Source organism: Alexandromys fortis, unplaced genomic scaffold (genome assembly GCF_014885135.2).
Source record: "Alexandromys fortis isolate MF-2015 unplaced genomic scaffold, M_Fortis_MF-2015_v1.1 scaffold_210, whole genome shotgun sequence".
Lineage (NCBI taxonomy): Eukaryota > Metazoa > Chordata > Mammalia > Rodentia > Cricetidae > Alexandromys > Alexandromys fortis.
This window is the reverse complement of record NW_026068101.1, coordinates 1,334,620-1,354,090: the sequence shown is the minus strand read 5'-3', so window position 1 is coordinate 1,354,090 and position 19,471 is coordinate 1,334,620. Positions and strand designations below refer to the sequence as shown.

General features: G+C 42.6%; 1 protein-coding gene across 2 annotated transcripts in view; it reads left to right on the top strand.

The window, feature by feature from the left end:
* Positions 1 to 8,991: 8,991 nt before the first annotated feature.
* The window catches only part of Rtn4 (reticulon 4), a 58,502-nt gene continuing 48,022 nt past the window's right edge, over positions 8,992 to 19,471 (top strand). The window contains exon 1 of one of the 2 annotated variants that reach the window (XM_050123863.1): positions 8,992 to 9,774. In XM_050123863.1, coding sequence (XP_049979820.1) covers positions 9,252 to 9,774 — 523 coding nt within the window. In that variant the 5' untranslated portion in view covers positions 8,992 to 9,251. The remainder of the gene's footprint in view (positions 9,775 to 19,471) is intronic. The other variant, XM_050123864.1, reaches the window with a different exon arrangement.

Sequence of the window (19,471 nt, the reverse complement as noted above, 5' to 3'; positions counted from 1 at the left end):
TAACATCCCGTTACGTTAGAACCATTTGTTGAAGATACTTTCTTTTTTCCATTGTATAATTTTAGCTTCTTTGTCAAAAATCAGGTGTTCATAGGTGTGTGGATTAATATCTGGATATTTGATTCAATTTCATTGGTCAACCTCTCTGTTTTTATGCCATTACTAAGCTGTTTTCATTACTGTAGCTCTGTAAGAGAGCTTGATGTGTGTGCAGGGGTGATGCCTCCGGAAGTTCCTTTACTGTACAAGATTGTTTCGGCTATCCTAGGTTTTTTGTTTTTCCATATGAAGTTCAGTATTTTTCTTTTGACGTCTGTGAAGAATTGTGTTCGGATTTTGATGGGGATTGCTTTTGGTTAGTAAGATGGCCATTTTTATTATGTTGGTCCTACCTATCCAAGAGCATGGGAAATCTTTCTATTTTCTGGTAATGTCCTTCAGTTTCTTTCTTCAAAGACTTAAAGTTCTTGTCAAGTAGGTCTTTCTCTTCTTTGGTTAGTGTTACCCCAAGATATTTTATGTTATTTGTGGCTATTGTGAATGGTGAAGTTTCTCTGATTTGTTTCTCAGCTTCTTTATCATTTTTGTATTGGATGGCTACTGATTTTTTTGAGTTGATAAATACTGAAGGTATTTATCAGCTATAGGAGTTCCCTGGTAGAGTTTTTGGGGTCACTTATATATATTGTCATACCATCTGCAAATAGCGAAAGTTTGATTTCTTCTTTTCCAATTTGAATCCTCTTGATCTCCTTTTGTTCTATTATTGTTCTAGCTAGAACTTCAAGTACTATGTTGAATAGATATGGAGATAGTGGACAGTCTTGTCTTGTTCCTTATTTTAGTGGAATTTCTTTGAGTTTCTCTCCATTTAATTTGATGTTGACTGTCGGCTTGCTGTGTGTTGCTTTTATTATGTTTAGATACATTCCTTGCATTCCTGATTTCTCCAAGACCTTTATCATGAAGGGGTGTTTGATTTTGTTGAATGTTCTTTCAGCATCTAATGAGATGATCATATGATTTTTTTTCTTTCAGTTTATTTATATGATGGATTACATTGATAGATTTTCATATGTTGAACCATCCCTGCATCTCTGGGATGAAGCTAACTCGATCATGGAAGATGATTTTTTTTTTTTTTTAGTGTGTTCTTGGATTTGGTTTGCCAGTATTTTATTGAGTATTTTTGCATCAATGTTCATGAGGAAGATTGGTCTGTAATTCTCTTTCTTGGTTGAGTCTTTGTGTGGTTTCAGTATCACGGTAACTGTAACCTCATAAAAAGAGTTCGGCAATGTTCCTTCTGTTTCTATTATGTGGAACACATTGAGGAGTATAAGTATAGCTCTTTGAAATTCTGTTAGAATTCTGAACTGAAACCATCTAACCCTGGGCTTTTATTGGTTGAGAGGTTTTTGCTTCTATTTCCTTGCAGGTTATAAGTCTATTTAAATTGCTCAACTGGTCTTGATTTAATTTTGGTATTTGTACTTATCCAGGAAAATTTCCGTTTCTTTTACATTTTCCAATTTTGTGGAGTACAGGTTTTTGTAGTATGACCTAATGATTCTCTGGATTTCCTCGGTGTCTGTTGTTATGTTCTCCTTTTCATTTCTGATTTTCTCAGTTTGGATGTTCTCTTTCTGCCTTTTGATTAGTTTGGATAAAGGTTTGTCTATCTTGCTGATTTTCTCAAAGAAGCAGCTCTTTGTTTCATTGATTCTTTGTATTGTTTTCTTTGTTTCTATTTTATTGATTTCAGCCCTCACTTTGATTATTTCCTGGGTCTACTCCCTCTGGGTGAGTCTGTTTCTTTTGTTCTAGAGCTTTCAGGTGCTGCTAAGTTTCTTCATGCGGTTCATAGCACACTTAGTGCTCTGAACTTTTCTTGTAGCACTGCATTCATAGTGTCCCCATAGGGTTGGGAGTGTTGTGTCTTCATTTTCTTTGATTTCTAGGAAGTCTTTGGTTTCTTTCAATATTTCAGTTTTGGGCTAGGCTAGAGGTCAGCAAGCCCCATCAATCCTGTCTTCAACAGTCCATCCCCATACAATACTGGGGCTGCAGGTATAAATGTGGCCACAGCTAGCTTTGTTCTTGGGTGCTGGGGAGTCTAATTCAGGTCTTCTTGCATGCACAGCCAGCATGCTTCCCCACTGAAGCATTGTTCTGCAGTCCACTCAAGTCGAATGTATCTAATGCTTAGATCACTGTATTCTCTTCAGCATGACTCAGCACCACCTCAGCTGACTTTTCTTGGGGAAAGGCAGCAGCCAAGTATCTGCTCACCCAAGCATAAATCTTAGAATCATCTTTCCTACCAGACCTCCATTTATTAGTCACAAAACCCTGTGAATTCATCTTCTTGCTTTTCAAATTTATCTCCTCCTATTTCCTTTGCTATTAGGTTAGACTCCCATCAGCTTTTGCCTGATGTATAAATGGTAACTCTCTTCCACTTAATCACAGCCTCTAAATAAAGTTATGGAACACTTATTCAAAACATTACATTTGAATCTTTAATATGTATTTCCTTACTCCAGCACCCACAATCCATCCTTTATCAATATTATTTCTCTAAATTACCAATCAGGTCATTTTTACCATTTTGCTTATAGACCTTTGGTAATAATAATTCTTTCACTCTGTGTTATGGAATTTGAATCCCTTCTTGTCATGTAAATGATTTCCTAGTTTATCTCCAGTCATATCTGTCTGTCTTACCTACACTAGCTAGGCATCTTTCCATGCCTTGAAGTTTGCTATAGAGCTACTCCTTCCTGCCATTGTAGCTAATACTCCCTCATCCTTACATGGCTGTCTTCCCTTCTCTACCTTAACAGGTAGAGTACCCATTATGAACCTCTCTTCAAATGTTGTTGTGCATAATACACACACACACACACACACACACACACACACAATGTAAACCAGGTGTGACTTAACGTTAAAAAAGGTCTTGGGGGCTGGAGAGATGGCTCAGAGGTTAAGAGCATTGCCTGCTCTTCCAAAGGTCCTGAGTTCAATTCCCAGCAACCACATGGTGGCTCACAACCATCTGTAATGGGGTCTGGTGCCTTCATTTGGCCAGCAGGCATACACACAGACAGAATATTGTATACATAATAAATAAATATTTTAAAAAATGGTCTTATCAATTCATTATAAAACAGAGCCTAGATCATAATTTTTGGTGGGGGAGCTGTTAAGCTAGATGTCTATGTAGCCCAGGTTGGCCTCTAAGGCACTACTACGCAGCCAAGGATGACCTTGAAGTCCTAATTCTCCCGATTCTATCTCCCAACTACTGTGTTCAACACCACAGCTGGCTATCCAGTGCACTGTTGAATAAATGAATGTTTAGCCTAAAGATAATGAGAATTTAGCTCTATCTCTGTTGCAAAGGATAAACCAACTTCAGATGTTAGGTATTAGGTAGCCAGGTTATATTCTTGAGTGAGTTGTTCTGTGGATTCGTTCCTCTCATCCTCCCTCACTTCCTTTTTTTTTTTTTGCTTTGTTTTCTGAGACTAGTTCTCAACCTTCTTATCCTCCTGCCACAGCCTGCATTGTGCTAGGATTACAGGTATATACCACCATACCCAGCTTTCACTCTTTCTTATGAAGACTCATTTTTATTTGTGGCATAGGTATATTCTATATTTCTATATTTATATTTATATATAGGTATATTTTAAAGTGGCATAGGTATATTTTAGTTTCGATTTGTATTGCTAGATAAAAATTAATTTTTTTGTGGGCGCCAACATAATTTCTTGCTAGAAAATAATACATTTCACAAGAGAAATAGTGCATATTGAAACTTCCCAAGGAAATGCAGTCATAGTGCTGAGGAGGTCCCATGGAAATTAAAGGAGAAAGGTTAAGTCCTTTCTTCTTTCTCCTTCTCTTCCCTTCCTTTTCTTTGGTACAGGGCCTTGCCATCCAGGCTGGCCTTCAACTCTCTACGTGGCAGAGAATGACCTTGAACTTTTGATTCTCAGTCTTCATTTCCCCGTGGATGGGTTTATAGGTGTGTGCCTCCAGCCCTAGTTTGTGTAGTGCTAAGGCTAAAATCCAGGGCTCTATGCAGGTTAGGGAAGTGTTCTACCCACTGAGCCACAGCCCAGCCCTTAGATCCTCGTACTTGCCTGTTAGGAACTTTTTGTTTTTACTGTTTTTAAATTTTTTAGGATAGTATACAAAGTACTAGGTGTCACCATGGCGCCTTCACGCGTCTGTGTCATCCCCTCCCCCTCCCCCCCCAAGGTGGCTCTCTTTCTTCCCTATTCCGCTCCCCTTCTCTATTGTGATTATGTGTATTCTAGTGCCATCACTTTCCCCACCTCCTTTAAGATCTCTTCCTCCCCTCATAATCCCTTGCACTTTTATGACCAATGAACACACATAAATATGCCCCCAACATGCATAAAGCACAGGTAAATACGCCCCCAACACACATATAACTTTGGACTTAGGGTCCACATCTGAGAGAGAACAGGCAGCGTTTGTCTTCTGAGTCTGGCTTATTTCATTTAATATAACGATATCCATTCCCATCTATTCCCCTGCAAGTGTTGTAATTTCATTTTTCTTTAATGCGACACAAGTTCCATTGTGTATATGTGTCACATTTTCTTTCCCCTTTTTTCTTTAACGATGAAACAAAGACAGACGTTGTTTATGAACAAATACATTTCCCATGAAGAACAGAAAGCTTCTTAAATGACAGCTTCTTGTACAGCTATGTGTCTATGAAGAGGATGAAAGAGAGGTGTGGAGAAAAGGAAGCAGGGCCTTAGGGGAAAAGAGAAAGAGGAGCAGAAAAAGGGAGAAGAGACCAAAGAGTGGAAAGGGGAGCCTGGGGAGAAGGACAGATGAAAACACCAAGGAGGAACGAAGCTCGAATCGGACCTGCACAAGGGGGACCGTGGCACAATCCCGGGGCCTCGACTGGCTCAGCTAAGCCTGCTTCAGAAGAAACTTGGTCTGGAGAAGGAGTTCCTGGGAGTGGGGGTCACTGAGCTAGCAGTCTAACAAACATGTAGAATCTTGGTGGGTATGAGTGGGACCTGTGTTTGCCACAGCATGCATCCCTGTGGCCTCCCAGAGGGGGATGGGTGAGACCCCGGCTAGTATGGCCTTCCAGAACATGGTCGGTACATTCTCATCATCTCTAGCCTTTGAACGCCCAGCCTGTTCTTCCACTGCTGGGGCTCCTGCATCCTCTTCTGGAATCTTTGGAGTTGTGACATCAGGAGACGTCTGGAGGAGGCTAGAAGCTACTCCTCAGGTTTTTCTGGCTGCTTCTGGAGACAGCCTGACTTCCCCCAGGCCTGATTGAACTCAAACAGGCTTTGTTCTGCTGCTTTTGTACATGTGTTTGCTGAACGGCAGGACTGGCTGCCCCGTCAGAAGTTCTTGCTCAAGAAGAACTAAGGGAGCGAGCTCACAGATAAAGTGGCTTCGCAGATCTGAGCACTGTTTTGTAGGCTCTCAGGACATGTTCAAGATGGCAACCACCAGGCAGCGGTCAGAGTTCATTACTTCAGGAAGCTGAATGAGGGCCTGGAAGGTGTCCATGCCTGAGCACATAGTCAAGTCAAGAGTTGTAGTTGGGATGCCTTTTTTACCATGTAGCACCAAACAGCAGTTGAAAACCCCTTTCTGCTTTAGTAGGAGCAGTAGTAACTATTGATAAAGGGTTCTAGGTATGAATCACACTGGTATCTCAAGTCACTAAGCAAGTCACCTATCCGGTTCTGCCCTGGTCCTCTTCGAGAATTCCAGGTTGCTTGTTGCACAGTAGTCAATGGGATGGTGAGCTGTATTCAGGGCCCCCAGAATGACCACATGGCCAGGAAGGCTTCTGCTTGAGTCTGCACATATAAACATGTCTAGCTCAGCTGCCTAGGCAGGCACTGGAGTGGTATGGCCATTATAGCTGCTGGTGACCCTGAAACAGAAGCTCCAGCTCTCAATAACAGCCAGGGTCACTGTCAGTGTATCACGGGGCACTCTGGTCTGTTGGAGACAGATAATCAGCATCCAGCCTGTTCAAAATGGGTCTCAGGGCCACGGGGCAGTAGCTGTGTTCCTGGCCATGTTCCTGGTATTCGCATACAACATTGAGCACAGACATAGTCACAGGGAGGTTCCAAAAGCACGCAGCTTCCTTGTGCACCCTGCATACATTTCTCCATGTTTCCCATTCTCGTGTGGACGGACGTCTAAGCTGGTTCCGTTTTCTGGCTATTGTGAACAGCAGGATTACTTTTCATGACTTAAAGTTTTATTTTAGTACCAACCTAATTGCCAGTGGGTTGCTAATGTGACTGAATGAATTGATCTCATGCTTCTATTCTTGCTCTTATTAGTGAATGAACTCCGTCTGAGTCAACATTAGCCAGGATTACGAAACAGCATTTCATAGACTGCTGTTACGTGGGACCTAAAACCAGTGAACTAGCAGAGCATTGAAGGAAGCTGTCAGAACTCCCGCTTAAGCCAGAATTGTGTGTTTTGTTTTTCCAGTAGAAAGACTGACTGTAAGTCAGCAGTGTGCTGGAAGACAGGCAAGTCCTTTTCAGTAGGTGAAAGAGCGGCGGCAGAAAGCTCTGGAAACAGGTCTGTCTGCAATCCATCTCTCATGTTTTTTCTAGTATTGGTGAACCCTCTCTGAAGTTCAGATCTTCCAATATTTAGGCAAGAATATATCCATTAAGGGGCATACATGCTGCAAGAACAAGTTAGCCTTTCCACCTGAGGCTAGGTATCAAGTAAACATCTTGAAATGGTACTAAATAGTGTAGAACCGGGATGGCATGTTTTTATGAACAGTGACCCTTTAACTGGAAACGTATAAACACACCATGTATCTGCTTTGTTTGGCCTGATAAAGAGTACATACCCAACGTACATCCCTTGTAGGAATCAATAAAACATAAAATGGAAACACAAATGGATGTCTCAATTAGCTTCTGCTGCGTAATGAATCACCAAAAAAGGCAGCGGTTTAAAACAACAGTGATTCATTATTTTTCATTTATATTGGCTGTACACTCTGGGATGAACTCACATTCTTGAGAGAATAGCACTATGGCTGGAATTGTTAGGTGTCTATTTCCATCCATGATGAATAATGCCAGATGGTTTTAAAAGAAAATTTATTTTGTGTGTACGAATGTTATGTTGTGTGTGTGTGTGTGTGTGTGTGTGTGTACCATGCAGTCACCTGACTCCCAAAAAAGTCAGAAGAGGGCTTTGGATATGCTGGACCTGAAGTCATGGACAGTTGGGAATCACCATGTGTGTGTTGAGACTCGAACTCGGACCCGCTCCAAGAGCAGTAAATGCTCTTAACTACCCATCTTTCCAGCCCCATTAAATTTTATGTTTTAATGGTCTCTGTGTGTGTGTGTGTGTGTGTGACATGTGTGCAGGTGCCAGAGCAGGTGAAGAGGGCGAAGGAGCCCCTGTCATGGAGGTTATAGTGATGAACTGCTTGGGTGCTGGGAACAGAACTCAGGTCCTGTGAACAAGCTGAAGGCATTGCTGGGCCATTTCTCAAGCTCTTCCCGCCACCACTTAAATCTAGGGCAACATTAACTTGTTGGGACTAAGAATTTGCTTAAAGAGCTAACAATTTCCCCGTAACAACCACGTTTCTTAATCATTAGAATATGCATTTAAAAGTTCTACAAGCCGCTTCAGGAAGACTATAAGTGAATTTGATAATAATATATCGTACTCATCCCGTATATCCAAAATATTATCAATGCCAACATAAAACCAGTGTGAAGCAGAGACGATAACATGTCTCGTTATGAATTCTGGGCCTGCAGTGTGTATATTATTCACACAGCGCACCTCATTTCAGGGCTCGGTACCTAAAGCAGCCGGCACTAACGTACTGGACAGTGCCCTCGTAGACTCAACGGCTGGGATACAGGCAAGCCTCTCTCCAGGACTCCAGAGTAGGCATGCAGCCACTAGTTTTGAAAGGTGGACCAGAAAGATAAAAGGACTCTCTGAACCTCTAGCTGCTAATTCTTCTATGTTTTTCAACCGTTTTCTTTAAAGTGCAGCTTTGGAAGAAAGTACCTGGGTGGGGGTGGGCATACTTTTTTTGTGTCGAGCCAGTGAGTGTAGGGCTTCCTGACTCCCGGAAGCCTGACTCAGCTGAGATGTTGACTCATCAGCCCGAGGTGACTGGAGAGTAGTCCATCAATTTGCCTTCCAAGGCATCTACTGCTACAGTCCCCCCCCCTGCCCCTTCTGGGTGACTCATTCTCTTAGCACTTCAGAGTCCGGCAGAAAGCAAGGCCAAAAGCCCTCTTTGGAAGAAGGGCATTCTAACAGGGAGCCCCAGAGTCCCGGATAAACTCCCACAGCTGTTTTTGCCTAGCTCATTCCAGGCCTGCCATTTAGAATGGGAGTGAACTTGAAACTGTCAACAACAGTGTTTTGGTTTTTTTTTTTTTTATCTTTTCCCTTTTGAGGCGGTGGACGTTATGAGTTGGGAGGTTGTCTGAAAATAAGTCTTTTATTTGAAAATCTGTAAGGCCTAATTCGGTCTTGTTAGTACCTTTCTCCACTGCTTGTTTTCCTTTTTGGGGAGGAAACTTTCCACTCCTAGGTCCCCAGGATAACGCCCTTCCGCTGGCTTGCTGGAAAACTCTCCGAACCCCTCGGGCCACAGCCCCTCCCCCTTGCACAGCGCGGTAGACTAAAATCCAGCCGTAGGCAAGGCCAGGACCCCACCCCACTCCACAGCTACTCGAGGTGGGGGTGGATCCCAGACCCAAAACCCGCCCTCCGAACGTCGCCTGCAGGAAAGGAAGTGCGGCAGGCCCCGGGAGCCCCTCTCGTTCCTATTGGACAACGCTGCTGTCCATCTTGTCTATCCAGCATCCTATTGGCTCTCTGTCTCCCGCGCCAGTCAGCCTACCCCCCCTCCCGCCGGGAAGGTGAGTCACGCCAAACTGGGCGGAGAGTCTGCTGGCCTCTCTCCGAAGCTCGTCTGGGCGGCGGCGGCTGCTGCAACTGGGGACAGGGCGGGTGGCGCATCTTGGGCGCGGAGGCAGGAGAAGTCTCATTGTTCAGGGAGCCGTCGCCTCTGCAGGTTCCTCGGCTCGGTCTGCCCGGCCCGTGTCAGCCCTTCCCAACCCCCACAACCGCCCGCGACTCCCGAGGAGAAGCGGCCCCGCGGCGGCAGTAGCTGCAGCATCCTCTCCGATCCGCCAGCCATGGAAGACCTGGACCAGTCGCCTCTCGTCTCCTCGTCCGCGGACAGCCCGCCTCGGCCTCCGCCCGCCTTCCAGTATCAGTTCGTGACAGATCCCGAATACGAGGAGGACGAGGAGGAAGAGGACGAGGAGGAGGAGGACGACGAGGACCTGGAGGAGCTGGAGGTGCTGGAGAGGAAGCCGGCAGTCGGGCTGTCCGCGGCCCCGGTGCCCCCCGCCGCCGCGGCTCCCGCCCCGCTGCTAGACTTCGGGAGCGACTCGGTGCCCCCCGCGCCCCGCGGGCCGCTGCCGGCCGCGCCCCCCGCTGCCCCCGAGCGACAGCCGTCCTGGGAGCGGAGCCCCGCGGCGCCCGCGCCATCCCTGCCCGCCGCTGCCGCAGTCCTGCCCTCCCAGCTGCCCGAGGACGACGAGCCTCCCGCGCGGCCTCCGCCCCCGCCCCCAGCCGGCGCGAGCCCCCTGGCGGAACCCGCCGCGCCCCCTTCCACGCCGGCCGCGCCCAAGCGCAGGGGCTCGGGCTCAGTGGGTGAGTGTCGCCGCGCGCCCGGCCCTCCCGACCCTCCCTCTTTTGTGTGTTGGCCCGGGGAGGGCGCAGGTTTAGCTGCCTTGGGACCCGAGGGGCTTTGTCTGCGAGCGGCAGGGCGATGGCGCCCCCGCAGGCGGGAGGCAGGCAGAAGGGTGGGGCGGCCGCGGAAGCCCGGGCGCCTTCATTGTCTGTCCGGGTTTCGGGGAGCACGTGCACCCCAGCCAAGTCCCTAGCTCTTCCTTCTGGTCCCCAATCCGTCGCTCTCCCGAAGTTAGACACAGCCGCTATCGTCAGCTGCTAGGCGTGGATCGAGGAACTAGGGTTGTGGATTCCTTGGGCTGGGCTGGCTTTGGATGTGGGAATGGAAAGGCTAAGGCACCGTAGCATTTTATTTAAAGAGGAGCCTTTGCCGACCACCCTCCAGTTTCTCTGAGGGTCTCCCTTCCTGACAGGCGTCGGGGACCCCTTGCACTAATCCCCTCCCCCTCTTATTGGTGGGGAACTGGCTGGGCTGCTAGGTCTGTCCTGCGATCCTACTGCAGTGTAGGGAGAGCGCCTCCAGTGGCGTGCTTCCAGGAGAATCGGGTAGAAGAGACTTTTGGTGAAGTTCTGCCACCGCCCAGCTTATTTGGGTGTAATGTGGCAACTCCTCCACCAGCCACATCGAGCTAGGGAAACGAGATCTGGGCTTTGTGTTCCGATGGTGCGCAGTTCGCCCGGGCCTCAGTTGCACGGCAGGAGAAATTGCCAAGTGTTAATATGTATCTCTCCGCCTCTCCACGTAGCGCAGTTGACTCTAGAGAAAAGGCAAAATGGTTGATCTTCAAAAGGGGAAACCTGTGGATTCCTGGTCAGGAATTGGTGTATTGAACTTGTGGTAGATTTGTTTTGACACACAATGGAATGTTTTGAGACAAACGTTTCATATATTGGTTAGAAGGGCTAGTTTTTGGAAGTATATGATTTAGATTGACAGTAAGGTCTGTAGGTTCCAAGGTACCGTATATTATATTTTAAATTTTAAAGGAACATTGAACACTGTTTTAGTGCCCTTTCAATTTTGCAGAATTACTTTGGAAAGGGAAAAAAGATCTTACTGCTTTGGAACATAGTGTCTTACTAGCAGTAAGACCTTTCTTTGTAATTTAAGGTCAAAAATCAAGTGGTGTTACTGCCTGCTGGGAAAATTTCACAACATTGCAAGATTTGGGAAGTGGTTCATTTTCTAGACAAATAGCGCCCTGAGCTCACACTATCTTTTTTATTTTTATTTTTATCTTTTTTTAAAATTACAATTAACTCTTTCACAGTAGGGGAAAATGAACTAGTAGGTGTGTTTCTGGGTAAGAGTTTCATTAGGGGCCAAGGCACTATTCAGAAACAATTACTACAGTAAAGAATTTAGAAGGTGAAGACTACTTTAGCTTTCCATTTTTCTTAACTTGGGTGAACTAAACTAGAAAAAATAAAGTATTAAAATCTTATACTGAAAGTGTAATGATTGGCAAAACCACAATTACCTTCTGTGCCTGCACGGAAGCAAGAGAATAGCGCTGTCGTTTGAACCTTGGGGGGGACTCAGGAAACGATTTTCCTGAAACATCGACTATTCAAGTAATAAGTTTAGAAGACAAGGGAGGGAATATTGCCTACTCGTGTTTTGTGCTGATTGCATTTGGAAACTTCATTCCTTTTATTGAACAGTGAATGTGGTTATTGATGGCTAACCATCTCAGTGCATCTAGATCTCTTAATGCACTCAAGAGATTGTTCATTGGCTGGTGCATTACCCGTCCCTATTATTGATTACCTAGGACTACCTAAGCACTAGTCCAGGCCTCTCAGATGTGGCGGTAAGCAAGACCAACGCTCTTCTCATGGGAGGAGTACAACATAATAAGCATATAAAAATACTAAAAATGTGTTCTGAGGGGGAAAACAGCTTTAAGGATGAGAACTGAACTCTGTGGGCCTTTTTAAGGTTGCTTGATGATAGGAAAAAGACCTGAGAATTGAGCTGCAGAGAAAACCCTTTTTCCACTTAAGAACTATTGTTTTTAAAAATTTTTTTATTAAGATTTTTTTTTAAGTACGATCTTTTCTCATTTTATATAGCTATGCACGTTTGAGCAAAGGGGTCAAAGACCCTAGGCAGGAATGCACGTGTCCTTGTGTGTGAGGAGGGCGTCTCTGTGGTTGAGTACAGTCTGTATAGTATAGCTCGCTAACGAGAGGGTTGTAAGTTGTCTGCTAAGCTAGTTACAGAGGTTTTCAAGACGTGGCATTGCCATCAGCTTGGCTATGGTAAAAACCTATGCGAGGTGTTACTACGGTGGTGAGAGCACACCCCAGGGGACCACAGTTCCACTGCAGGACAGGCAGCATGGGAGGAGGTGGGAATCAGACTTGAGAACTCAGGTTCCACCAGAATTACTTCCTTCCTTCTTCCTGAAGCAGTACTCAAGGTTACAGCCACTTCCCAGTGGTATTGACTATGGTCTCACGTTCAGTAGTGAAGCTGCTACTGAGCCAGTCTCCAGCTTCCTCCATTTCTTTTTTAATATTTATTTATTTATTATGCATACAGTATTCTGTCCAGACCTCATTACAGATGGTTGTCAGCCACCATATGGTTGCTAGGAATTGAACTCAGGACCTTTGGAAGAGCAGGCAATGCTCTTAACTGCTGAGCCATCTCTCCAGCCCCTCCTCCACTTTTAATATTAATATAAATTAATTTAGTGATTTAGGATCCTTCTGCAAAAGCTCTATGACTGAGCTAAACCTGCAGCCCCTTCCTCAGCTTTTCTAAGTTGGACTCTTGCAGATTGTACCTGTTAGAAGTTTCTTGGTATCTGTCTAAACGAGTAGAGTACTGTACAAAGGCATTCATGTGTGTGCATTTTCTTCACTTTGTACTAAAGCATCTGCAGAGGTTCAGGGTGCAGGGCCCAGTTGTAGGGCATTGCCTCAAGGATACCAGGGCTTTGGTTTCCAGCATTGCAAAACAACAACAACAACAAACCAGCACTGCCCACACATCTCAAGTAATCAAACAAGACAAATAGCTGCAGAGAATTCCGTGGTAGACAGACAGCACTGTAGTCCTCTATTATCACTGGTTTCACTTTTCATGAATTTAATTACTTGATGTCAAAAGTAGTAAATGGAAAGATTCTACTATTCCCAAAGTAAGTCTTGAGTTTTAAATCACACGCTGAACTGATTAGGGTGATAAAATCTTGTGCCATCCCCCTCCTTTGCCAGGGATATAAATTATCCCTTTGCTCAGTGTCTCCATGTTGTATGTGCTATCTCACAGTCTGTCTCTTAGATGCCTACTTGACTGAGATAAACTAATAGTTTCAAATGAGCTTCTGGTGAAATGAGTCTTAAAGTAGTGATATTGGCAAAGTTATAGAATTGCTTCCTTTAATAAAAACACCAAAATTTACCATAAATGTATATAGAAAAAAATTAGCTTATTTCAAGTTTATTACTGTCCTTTCAAGAGTCCATTGGTGACCTGGGCATATACCTCACCATTGATGAGGAATTTATAACCTTTACTTCACTTAATAATGGCCCCAGAATGCAAGAGTAGTGGTGCTGATATTTCTGGTAAGAGTTATGGTAAAGGTATGAAAAGATAGTTGAGAACAACAAAGATCACATTCGTGTAGCTGTTATTAGGTATTGTTACTCTCTTTTCTTGCTTGATATATGTATAAGCTAAACTTTATCATATGTATAAATGTGGTGTAGGAGAAGAATAATGTATCTATAGAGTTGAATACTATCACAGTTTCAGGTTTCTCATGAATAAGAGAGCCTGCTCTATCCAATCACTGCTGTCCTGGAAGTTATGTAGATTGGCCTTTTCTCTTGCAGACAGTGTTCCTTGGAAATGAATACTGATGTATGCACTGTAGGATAAAGCCATTCAAGTTACATTTCCGCTTCAAGAGGACGGCACTTAGGATGTTGGGTGCTGACAAATTGCCCTATTACGGTCAATGTTTCCAGCAACATTGTGTGAAGAACCAGTTTTCCTTAACCTTTGTTAACACAGTACATTGGTAAACTGATAAATGGTTTATCAAGTTGTTAATATTTTGTATTGGCTTAGGGTACCAAATATTTTTTTTTCTAATCACTGCCTTTGCCATTTTGAGTTTTTATTTTTATGGGTGCAGGATTACTTGAATTTATAGGCTAGCTTAAATTTTTTTTTTTGCAAAGTTATTTTATATGTATAGCTGTTTTGCCTGTGTATGTCTGTGTCAACTTGGAGGCCAGAAGAAGCTATGGGAGCCCTTGAAACTGGAGTTAACTGTTGTGAGCTGCCATGTGGGTGCTGGGAATCAAACTCCCACAGTCCTTTGTAAGAGTAGCCCGTGCTTTCTTTCTTTCTTTTTTTTTTTAAGACCTATTTATTATGTATATAGTGTTCTGCCTGTATGCCAGAAGAGGACACCAGATCTCATTATAGATAGTTGTGAGCCCTCATGTGGGTGCTGGGGATTGAACTCAGGACCTCTGGAAGAGCAGCCAGTGCTCTTCACCTCTGAGCCAGCTCTCTAGTCCCCAGCCAGTGCTCTTAACTGCTGCGCCATTTCTTCATTTTTTAAAAGATGATTTTGGCCGGGCGGTGGTGGTGCACGCCTTTAATCCCAGCACTCGGGAGGCAGAGGCAGGTGGATCTCTGTGAGTTAGAGACCAGCCTGGTCTACAAGAGCTAGTTCCAGGACAGGCTCCAAAGCGACAGAGAAACCCTGTCTNAAAAAAAAAAAAAAAAAAAAAAAAAAAAAAAAAAAAAAAAAAAAAAAAATGATTTTTGAGTTATAAAAGTCATTGAACTGTGCTGTTTTTAGAAAATTTAGAATTTTTCTTAATGTTAGTACTTTTATGATTTTATTTTAATATTTTTTAATTTGCTGTTTAGTTTGTTCTTAAGTGTGAGGTAGTGATAGATAATTTTCATGACTGGCCAACTTCATTTATTACATCTGTCTGAACTACTGTAAATGGGAATATCCTCTGTTCTGCTCTGTTTTGTCTACAAGCAATGACCAAGTAGTTTTAATTACTATAATTACTATAACTTTTAAATAAAATAGTCTGTGATAGGGTTTTTTTTCCAGAACTTTTCTTGGATATTTATGGTTTTTTTTACTGATTTCAAAAATTTATTAATCTGGATGCTTCTGTTGTTATATTTTAGTAGGTTATATTATATTTATGGGTTAATCTTAGACAATTGATGTTTTAGGGTTGATAGTATGTATTTTTCCATGAATAAGGTTTTTATTAATGTGTAGATTTGTAAAATTTTTGTGATGTAGGACTTTATTTTTAAACCTTTGTGTATGTGTTTGTATGTGTGCACACATGCTCACACACATGCACATGTGCATGCATGATGTGGCTGTGAGAATGTAGGAGAATGTAGGATGTGAGAATGAATGTACCTTTATGTCGGGTTGTTACACGTAACCCTCTGAGCCATCCCACCAGCCTCAACGTGGTTTAAATATGAATACTAAGATTTTGCATAGTATTGAACATTTGAAGTACTGGATTGTGTAGTTGTTTAGCTGTTCCCATAGGTCATATAGGTAGACTAAAAAAGATTTCTCAAATCTTTTTTTTGTTGTTGTTGTTGAAAAAGAAAAAAAGTGTTCTCTGTACTCCCGTGGTAAGAAGCTTCTCTGAAATGCTGGGTCTGTAACTCGGTGCGTGCACATACACATAGAATAAAAACAAATATTTAAAACATTAGAAGATAATTTACATGCCTTAGAATACAAAGATCTTAAAATTTGTTTTGACAGATTCCCATGCTTTTCCTCCTGTGGAAATACAGAATATATTCATTGTTCTAGAAAGCTCTCTTGAGTCCCCAGTGGTCAGGCGTATGGTTCATTTTGAACACTGCCCCACACCTCCATCTTAATTCCTTCCCAGCTACTACTGATTCTTTTGCTATAGCTTATTGCTTGTTTTTATGGAATGTTACAGGAGTGGAATCATGGTGCATAACTCTTTGTGTCTGGCTGTTTGCATTCAAATGTAATATTTTTGGATGTATTATCAGTGATTTTTCAAGTTATCAGTAATTTTTTAAAAATCCTGAGTGGTAGTCTGTGATAAGAATATGTCACTTATCTTTTTGTTGGACATGTTTTTGGCTATTTTGAATAAAAGAATGTTGTGAACATCTTATAGATATTTTTGTAGGTGTGTTTCAGTTCTCTTGGATAAATATCTGAGTATTACTGTGTTATCAACCAAACTCTTCTCCAGGGTGAACACTGTCAGCAGCTGGGGATTCTGGCGTCTGAATTCTCACCAAACTGTATTAATAGTCTTCAGTTTTAACCATTTTAGTGCTATGTGGTACTTCATTGTAATTTTATTATTAATTTTTAAGTTTTGCATACCAACTACATTTTGCTTTCTTCTCTCTTCCTGTTCCCATCCCACAACCTCCCATCTATTTCCCCTCCTGCCCCATCCTCTCCTCCCTTTAGAAGACAGGCCTCCCTCCCATGGGAGTCATATCACCTCATCGTGATTTTAATTCAGATCGTTGTATTGACTAAGTGATGTGGGATTGCCCTCTGTATGCTGTGAATATGTTTTATTACCATTGGTTAATAAAGAAGCTGCTTTGGCCTATGGCAGGACAGAATATATCAAGGCAGGAAATACAAGCAACGACAGAGGAGGATAGAGGAGGAAAGAAGGTGGAGTCAGGCACACTCCATGTAGCCGCCCAAGAAGCAAGAAAGATGTAACACCACGTGTCATGGTAAAATATAAAGTAATAGAAATGAGTTAATTTATGATGAAAGAGCTACTTAGGAATGCATCTAAGCTATTGGCCAAACAGTGTTGTAATTAATATAGTTCTGTGTGATTATTTGGGTCTGGGCGGCTGGGAAACAAAAGTACAGTCTTTATTTACTAAGGGATTAGAAGACTTGTGTTTGTCAGATTGTGTGTCTGTTTTGTCAAGTATTCTAGTGATTTCGCCCACTCTTAGATTGTGTATCTATTTTATAACTTTTATAGTTCTGCGTTGAATACATTTTTGTTTAGGTGTATGTGATTGCATTCTCCTACTTGGTAGTTTACCTGGTAAATTTACTGATGACTTATTTTGATGACTTTAAGCTTTTACATTTTATTTATTTATTTGTTTGTTTTTTGAGAGAGGGTCTCTCTCCTGGAACTGGCTGTCCTTGACCTGGGAGAGATTTGACAACCTTTGCTCCCAAGTGTTGGGATTAAAGGCCTGTGCCACCATGCCCAACTCAATTTTTAAGTATTAATCTACCTTTTTATAGATTTTGTTTATATGGTGTGTGCTAAAACATTGGTCCAAAATAGCTATATTCATCTAGATGTTTAATAGGATTAGTTGTCATGCTTGTGTTAAGCTCTATTTTGAATTCAATTTTGCTTATGGGATATGAGGTGAATTAGCTGGCCAAAGGGACAAGACGCCTGCCTAAACGGAAAGGACTTACTATACCAATGGCAGTAGCTTCAGTATCATCATTTTCTGTACCTAGGGCAGGTTTTTATTGCAGGGAGGACTTTTGAGCTGGGTGAAAATAAATTTCTTTTTTCTGTAAAGTGTGACCTTTGTTCAAGAGGACACTGAAGCTTTTGCTAAGAACTGTTAACGATAGAGAAGTAGAAACAAGGGCAGGCAAGCAGCATCCAGACTTGCAGTCTATTTTTAAGTTTTTTTGAGACAGGGTTTCTCTGTATAGCCCTGGCTGTGCTAGTATCAGCTCTGTAGACCAGGCTGACCTAGAACTCATAGAGATCCACCTGAGTGCAGGGATTAAAGGTGTTATTGCCAACAGGCGACTTTCTGTTCTTAAAATGTGTGAAATTCCCAGAAACCCATAGAGAACTATTTCCTGACTCTGAATTCATGAACACCGACGTGTTTGCAGGTTTGAAATTTTGTCTACCTCTTGTTAGATCTGTGCCTAAGCATTTTAGGCCTTTATTGCTGTTATAAATAAAACTTATTTTTTTCCCCCAAGCCAGGTGTAATGGTGCAGGCTTTTAATTCTGACACTCAGGAGGCAGAGACAGGCGGATAGATCTCCTTGAGTTCAAGGCCAGCCTAGGCTATCTACTGAGTTCCAGGACAACTACAGCTACATTGCAAGTGTTTTCTTTCTTCCATTTTTGTTCTTAGAGTATGAAAATGCAGTTTGAGTTTTGTCTTCAAGTCGTCTTTCACCCGTGAGTGTTCACTGTCTTTAGAATGTGTGCGCGCCCACTCTGATCGCTGTAGATTTGAGTATTTGTGTCAGGCTTTCCAGCATTGTCTGACCTCCACAGTATCCATTTATTTAGGTTACTGATCTGGACTGCCCCCTAGTTGAGTTGTGTTCCTGTGCATTGTAGTCCTCACAGTAGTTTAAAGGGAGCCCTGGAGCTCTCCTGTGTGCTGGCCTGCCTCTTACATCCAGGGGCCCTTCCTAGCCTTCCTCATGTGGGAAGGCTGTGTGTGTTCTTGTGAGTGTCCCACGATGACCCGTTGTCCAGTGTCTTAGGACAGTTGCTTCCAATATTTTGACATGTTTTACTTATGTTGTTGTTGTTACTGCCATAATTAGAGGTAGAAGCTATTTTGCGATTTAAAATTAGATAATTAGGCTTATAATTAGATACAATTAAAAAATTGCCAATTATACTTTTGGTAGGCAAATCTTTAAATGAGCATGTCAAAGAACACTCAGTATTTGAGTTGTGGACATTGGCGAGATTGTAGTGACGCATTTTAAAATTAGATAACAGCAAACACTGACATTTTCTTTTTCCTTTTTAAAGTAACGGACTTAAAGAGTAAATCTGAGACTTCCATTGTGAAACTGATGTTGTGAATATACATAACATTTAGAATACACTGTAATGAAGGGTGTGTGCTGGTTTGGATTCTGCTAAGAAAATGGAAAGTCATGTGACTGGTGTTTATCTGTCTGTCCATTTCTCTGGGGCAGCGGGAAATGAGCGCTGATTATAGTGACAGGTAATTAGGATTTTTGGCTCAGTGGCTCGAGGTTTCATGGAGGCTGACATTCAGATATATGAGGGAGAGTTCCGTTCAGCCAGCACAGATGGTACTGGAAGGACTGGGACACATTGGGACCATTGATCTTTGGGATGTAATACAGAGGATCTTATTTGCTTTATCCAAGGGTTTCACACACCTGGCAGCTTTTAAAATGTTTTTGACCTAGGGACTAAATAACTTTTATTTTTTAGGAATATTAATGTGGTGGCAGTGGCAGTAGAATGGAAGATTTACTGATAAAGTTGTGGTTTTCTCCTTAGCATATTTTAAAATTGCATTTTATATGAATATAGTTGTCTTTATGTATAATCAGATATAGTATGTGTATGTTTTGTTCACAACACAAATAGTTAATGATTTAAAGCACTTTTTTCTTACATTTTTGAGGCTAGAACTTGCTCTTGCTCTCCTAGGATCGCAGACTTGTACGCCAGTGGTTAGCTTCTGTTTCATTCAGTGAAGTGTGGCATTCTGAGTAGTTTTCGGAAAACGAGCTGCTTGCCCCGTTTGATAAGCATGATTAGTGTATATGTAAACTTCCTGAGGAACGCATAGTGTTCCATTCTTTTTTTTTTTTTTTTTTTTTTTTGA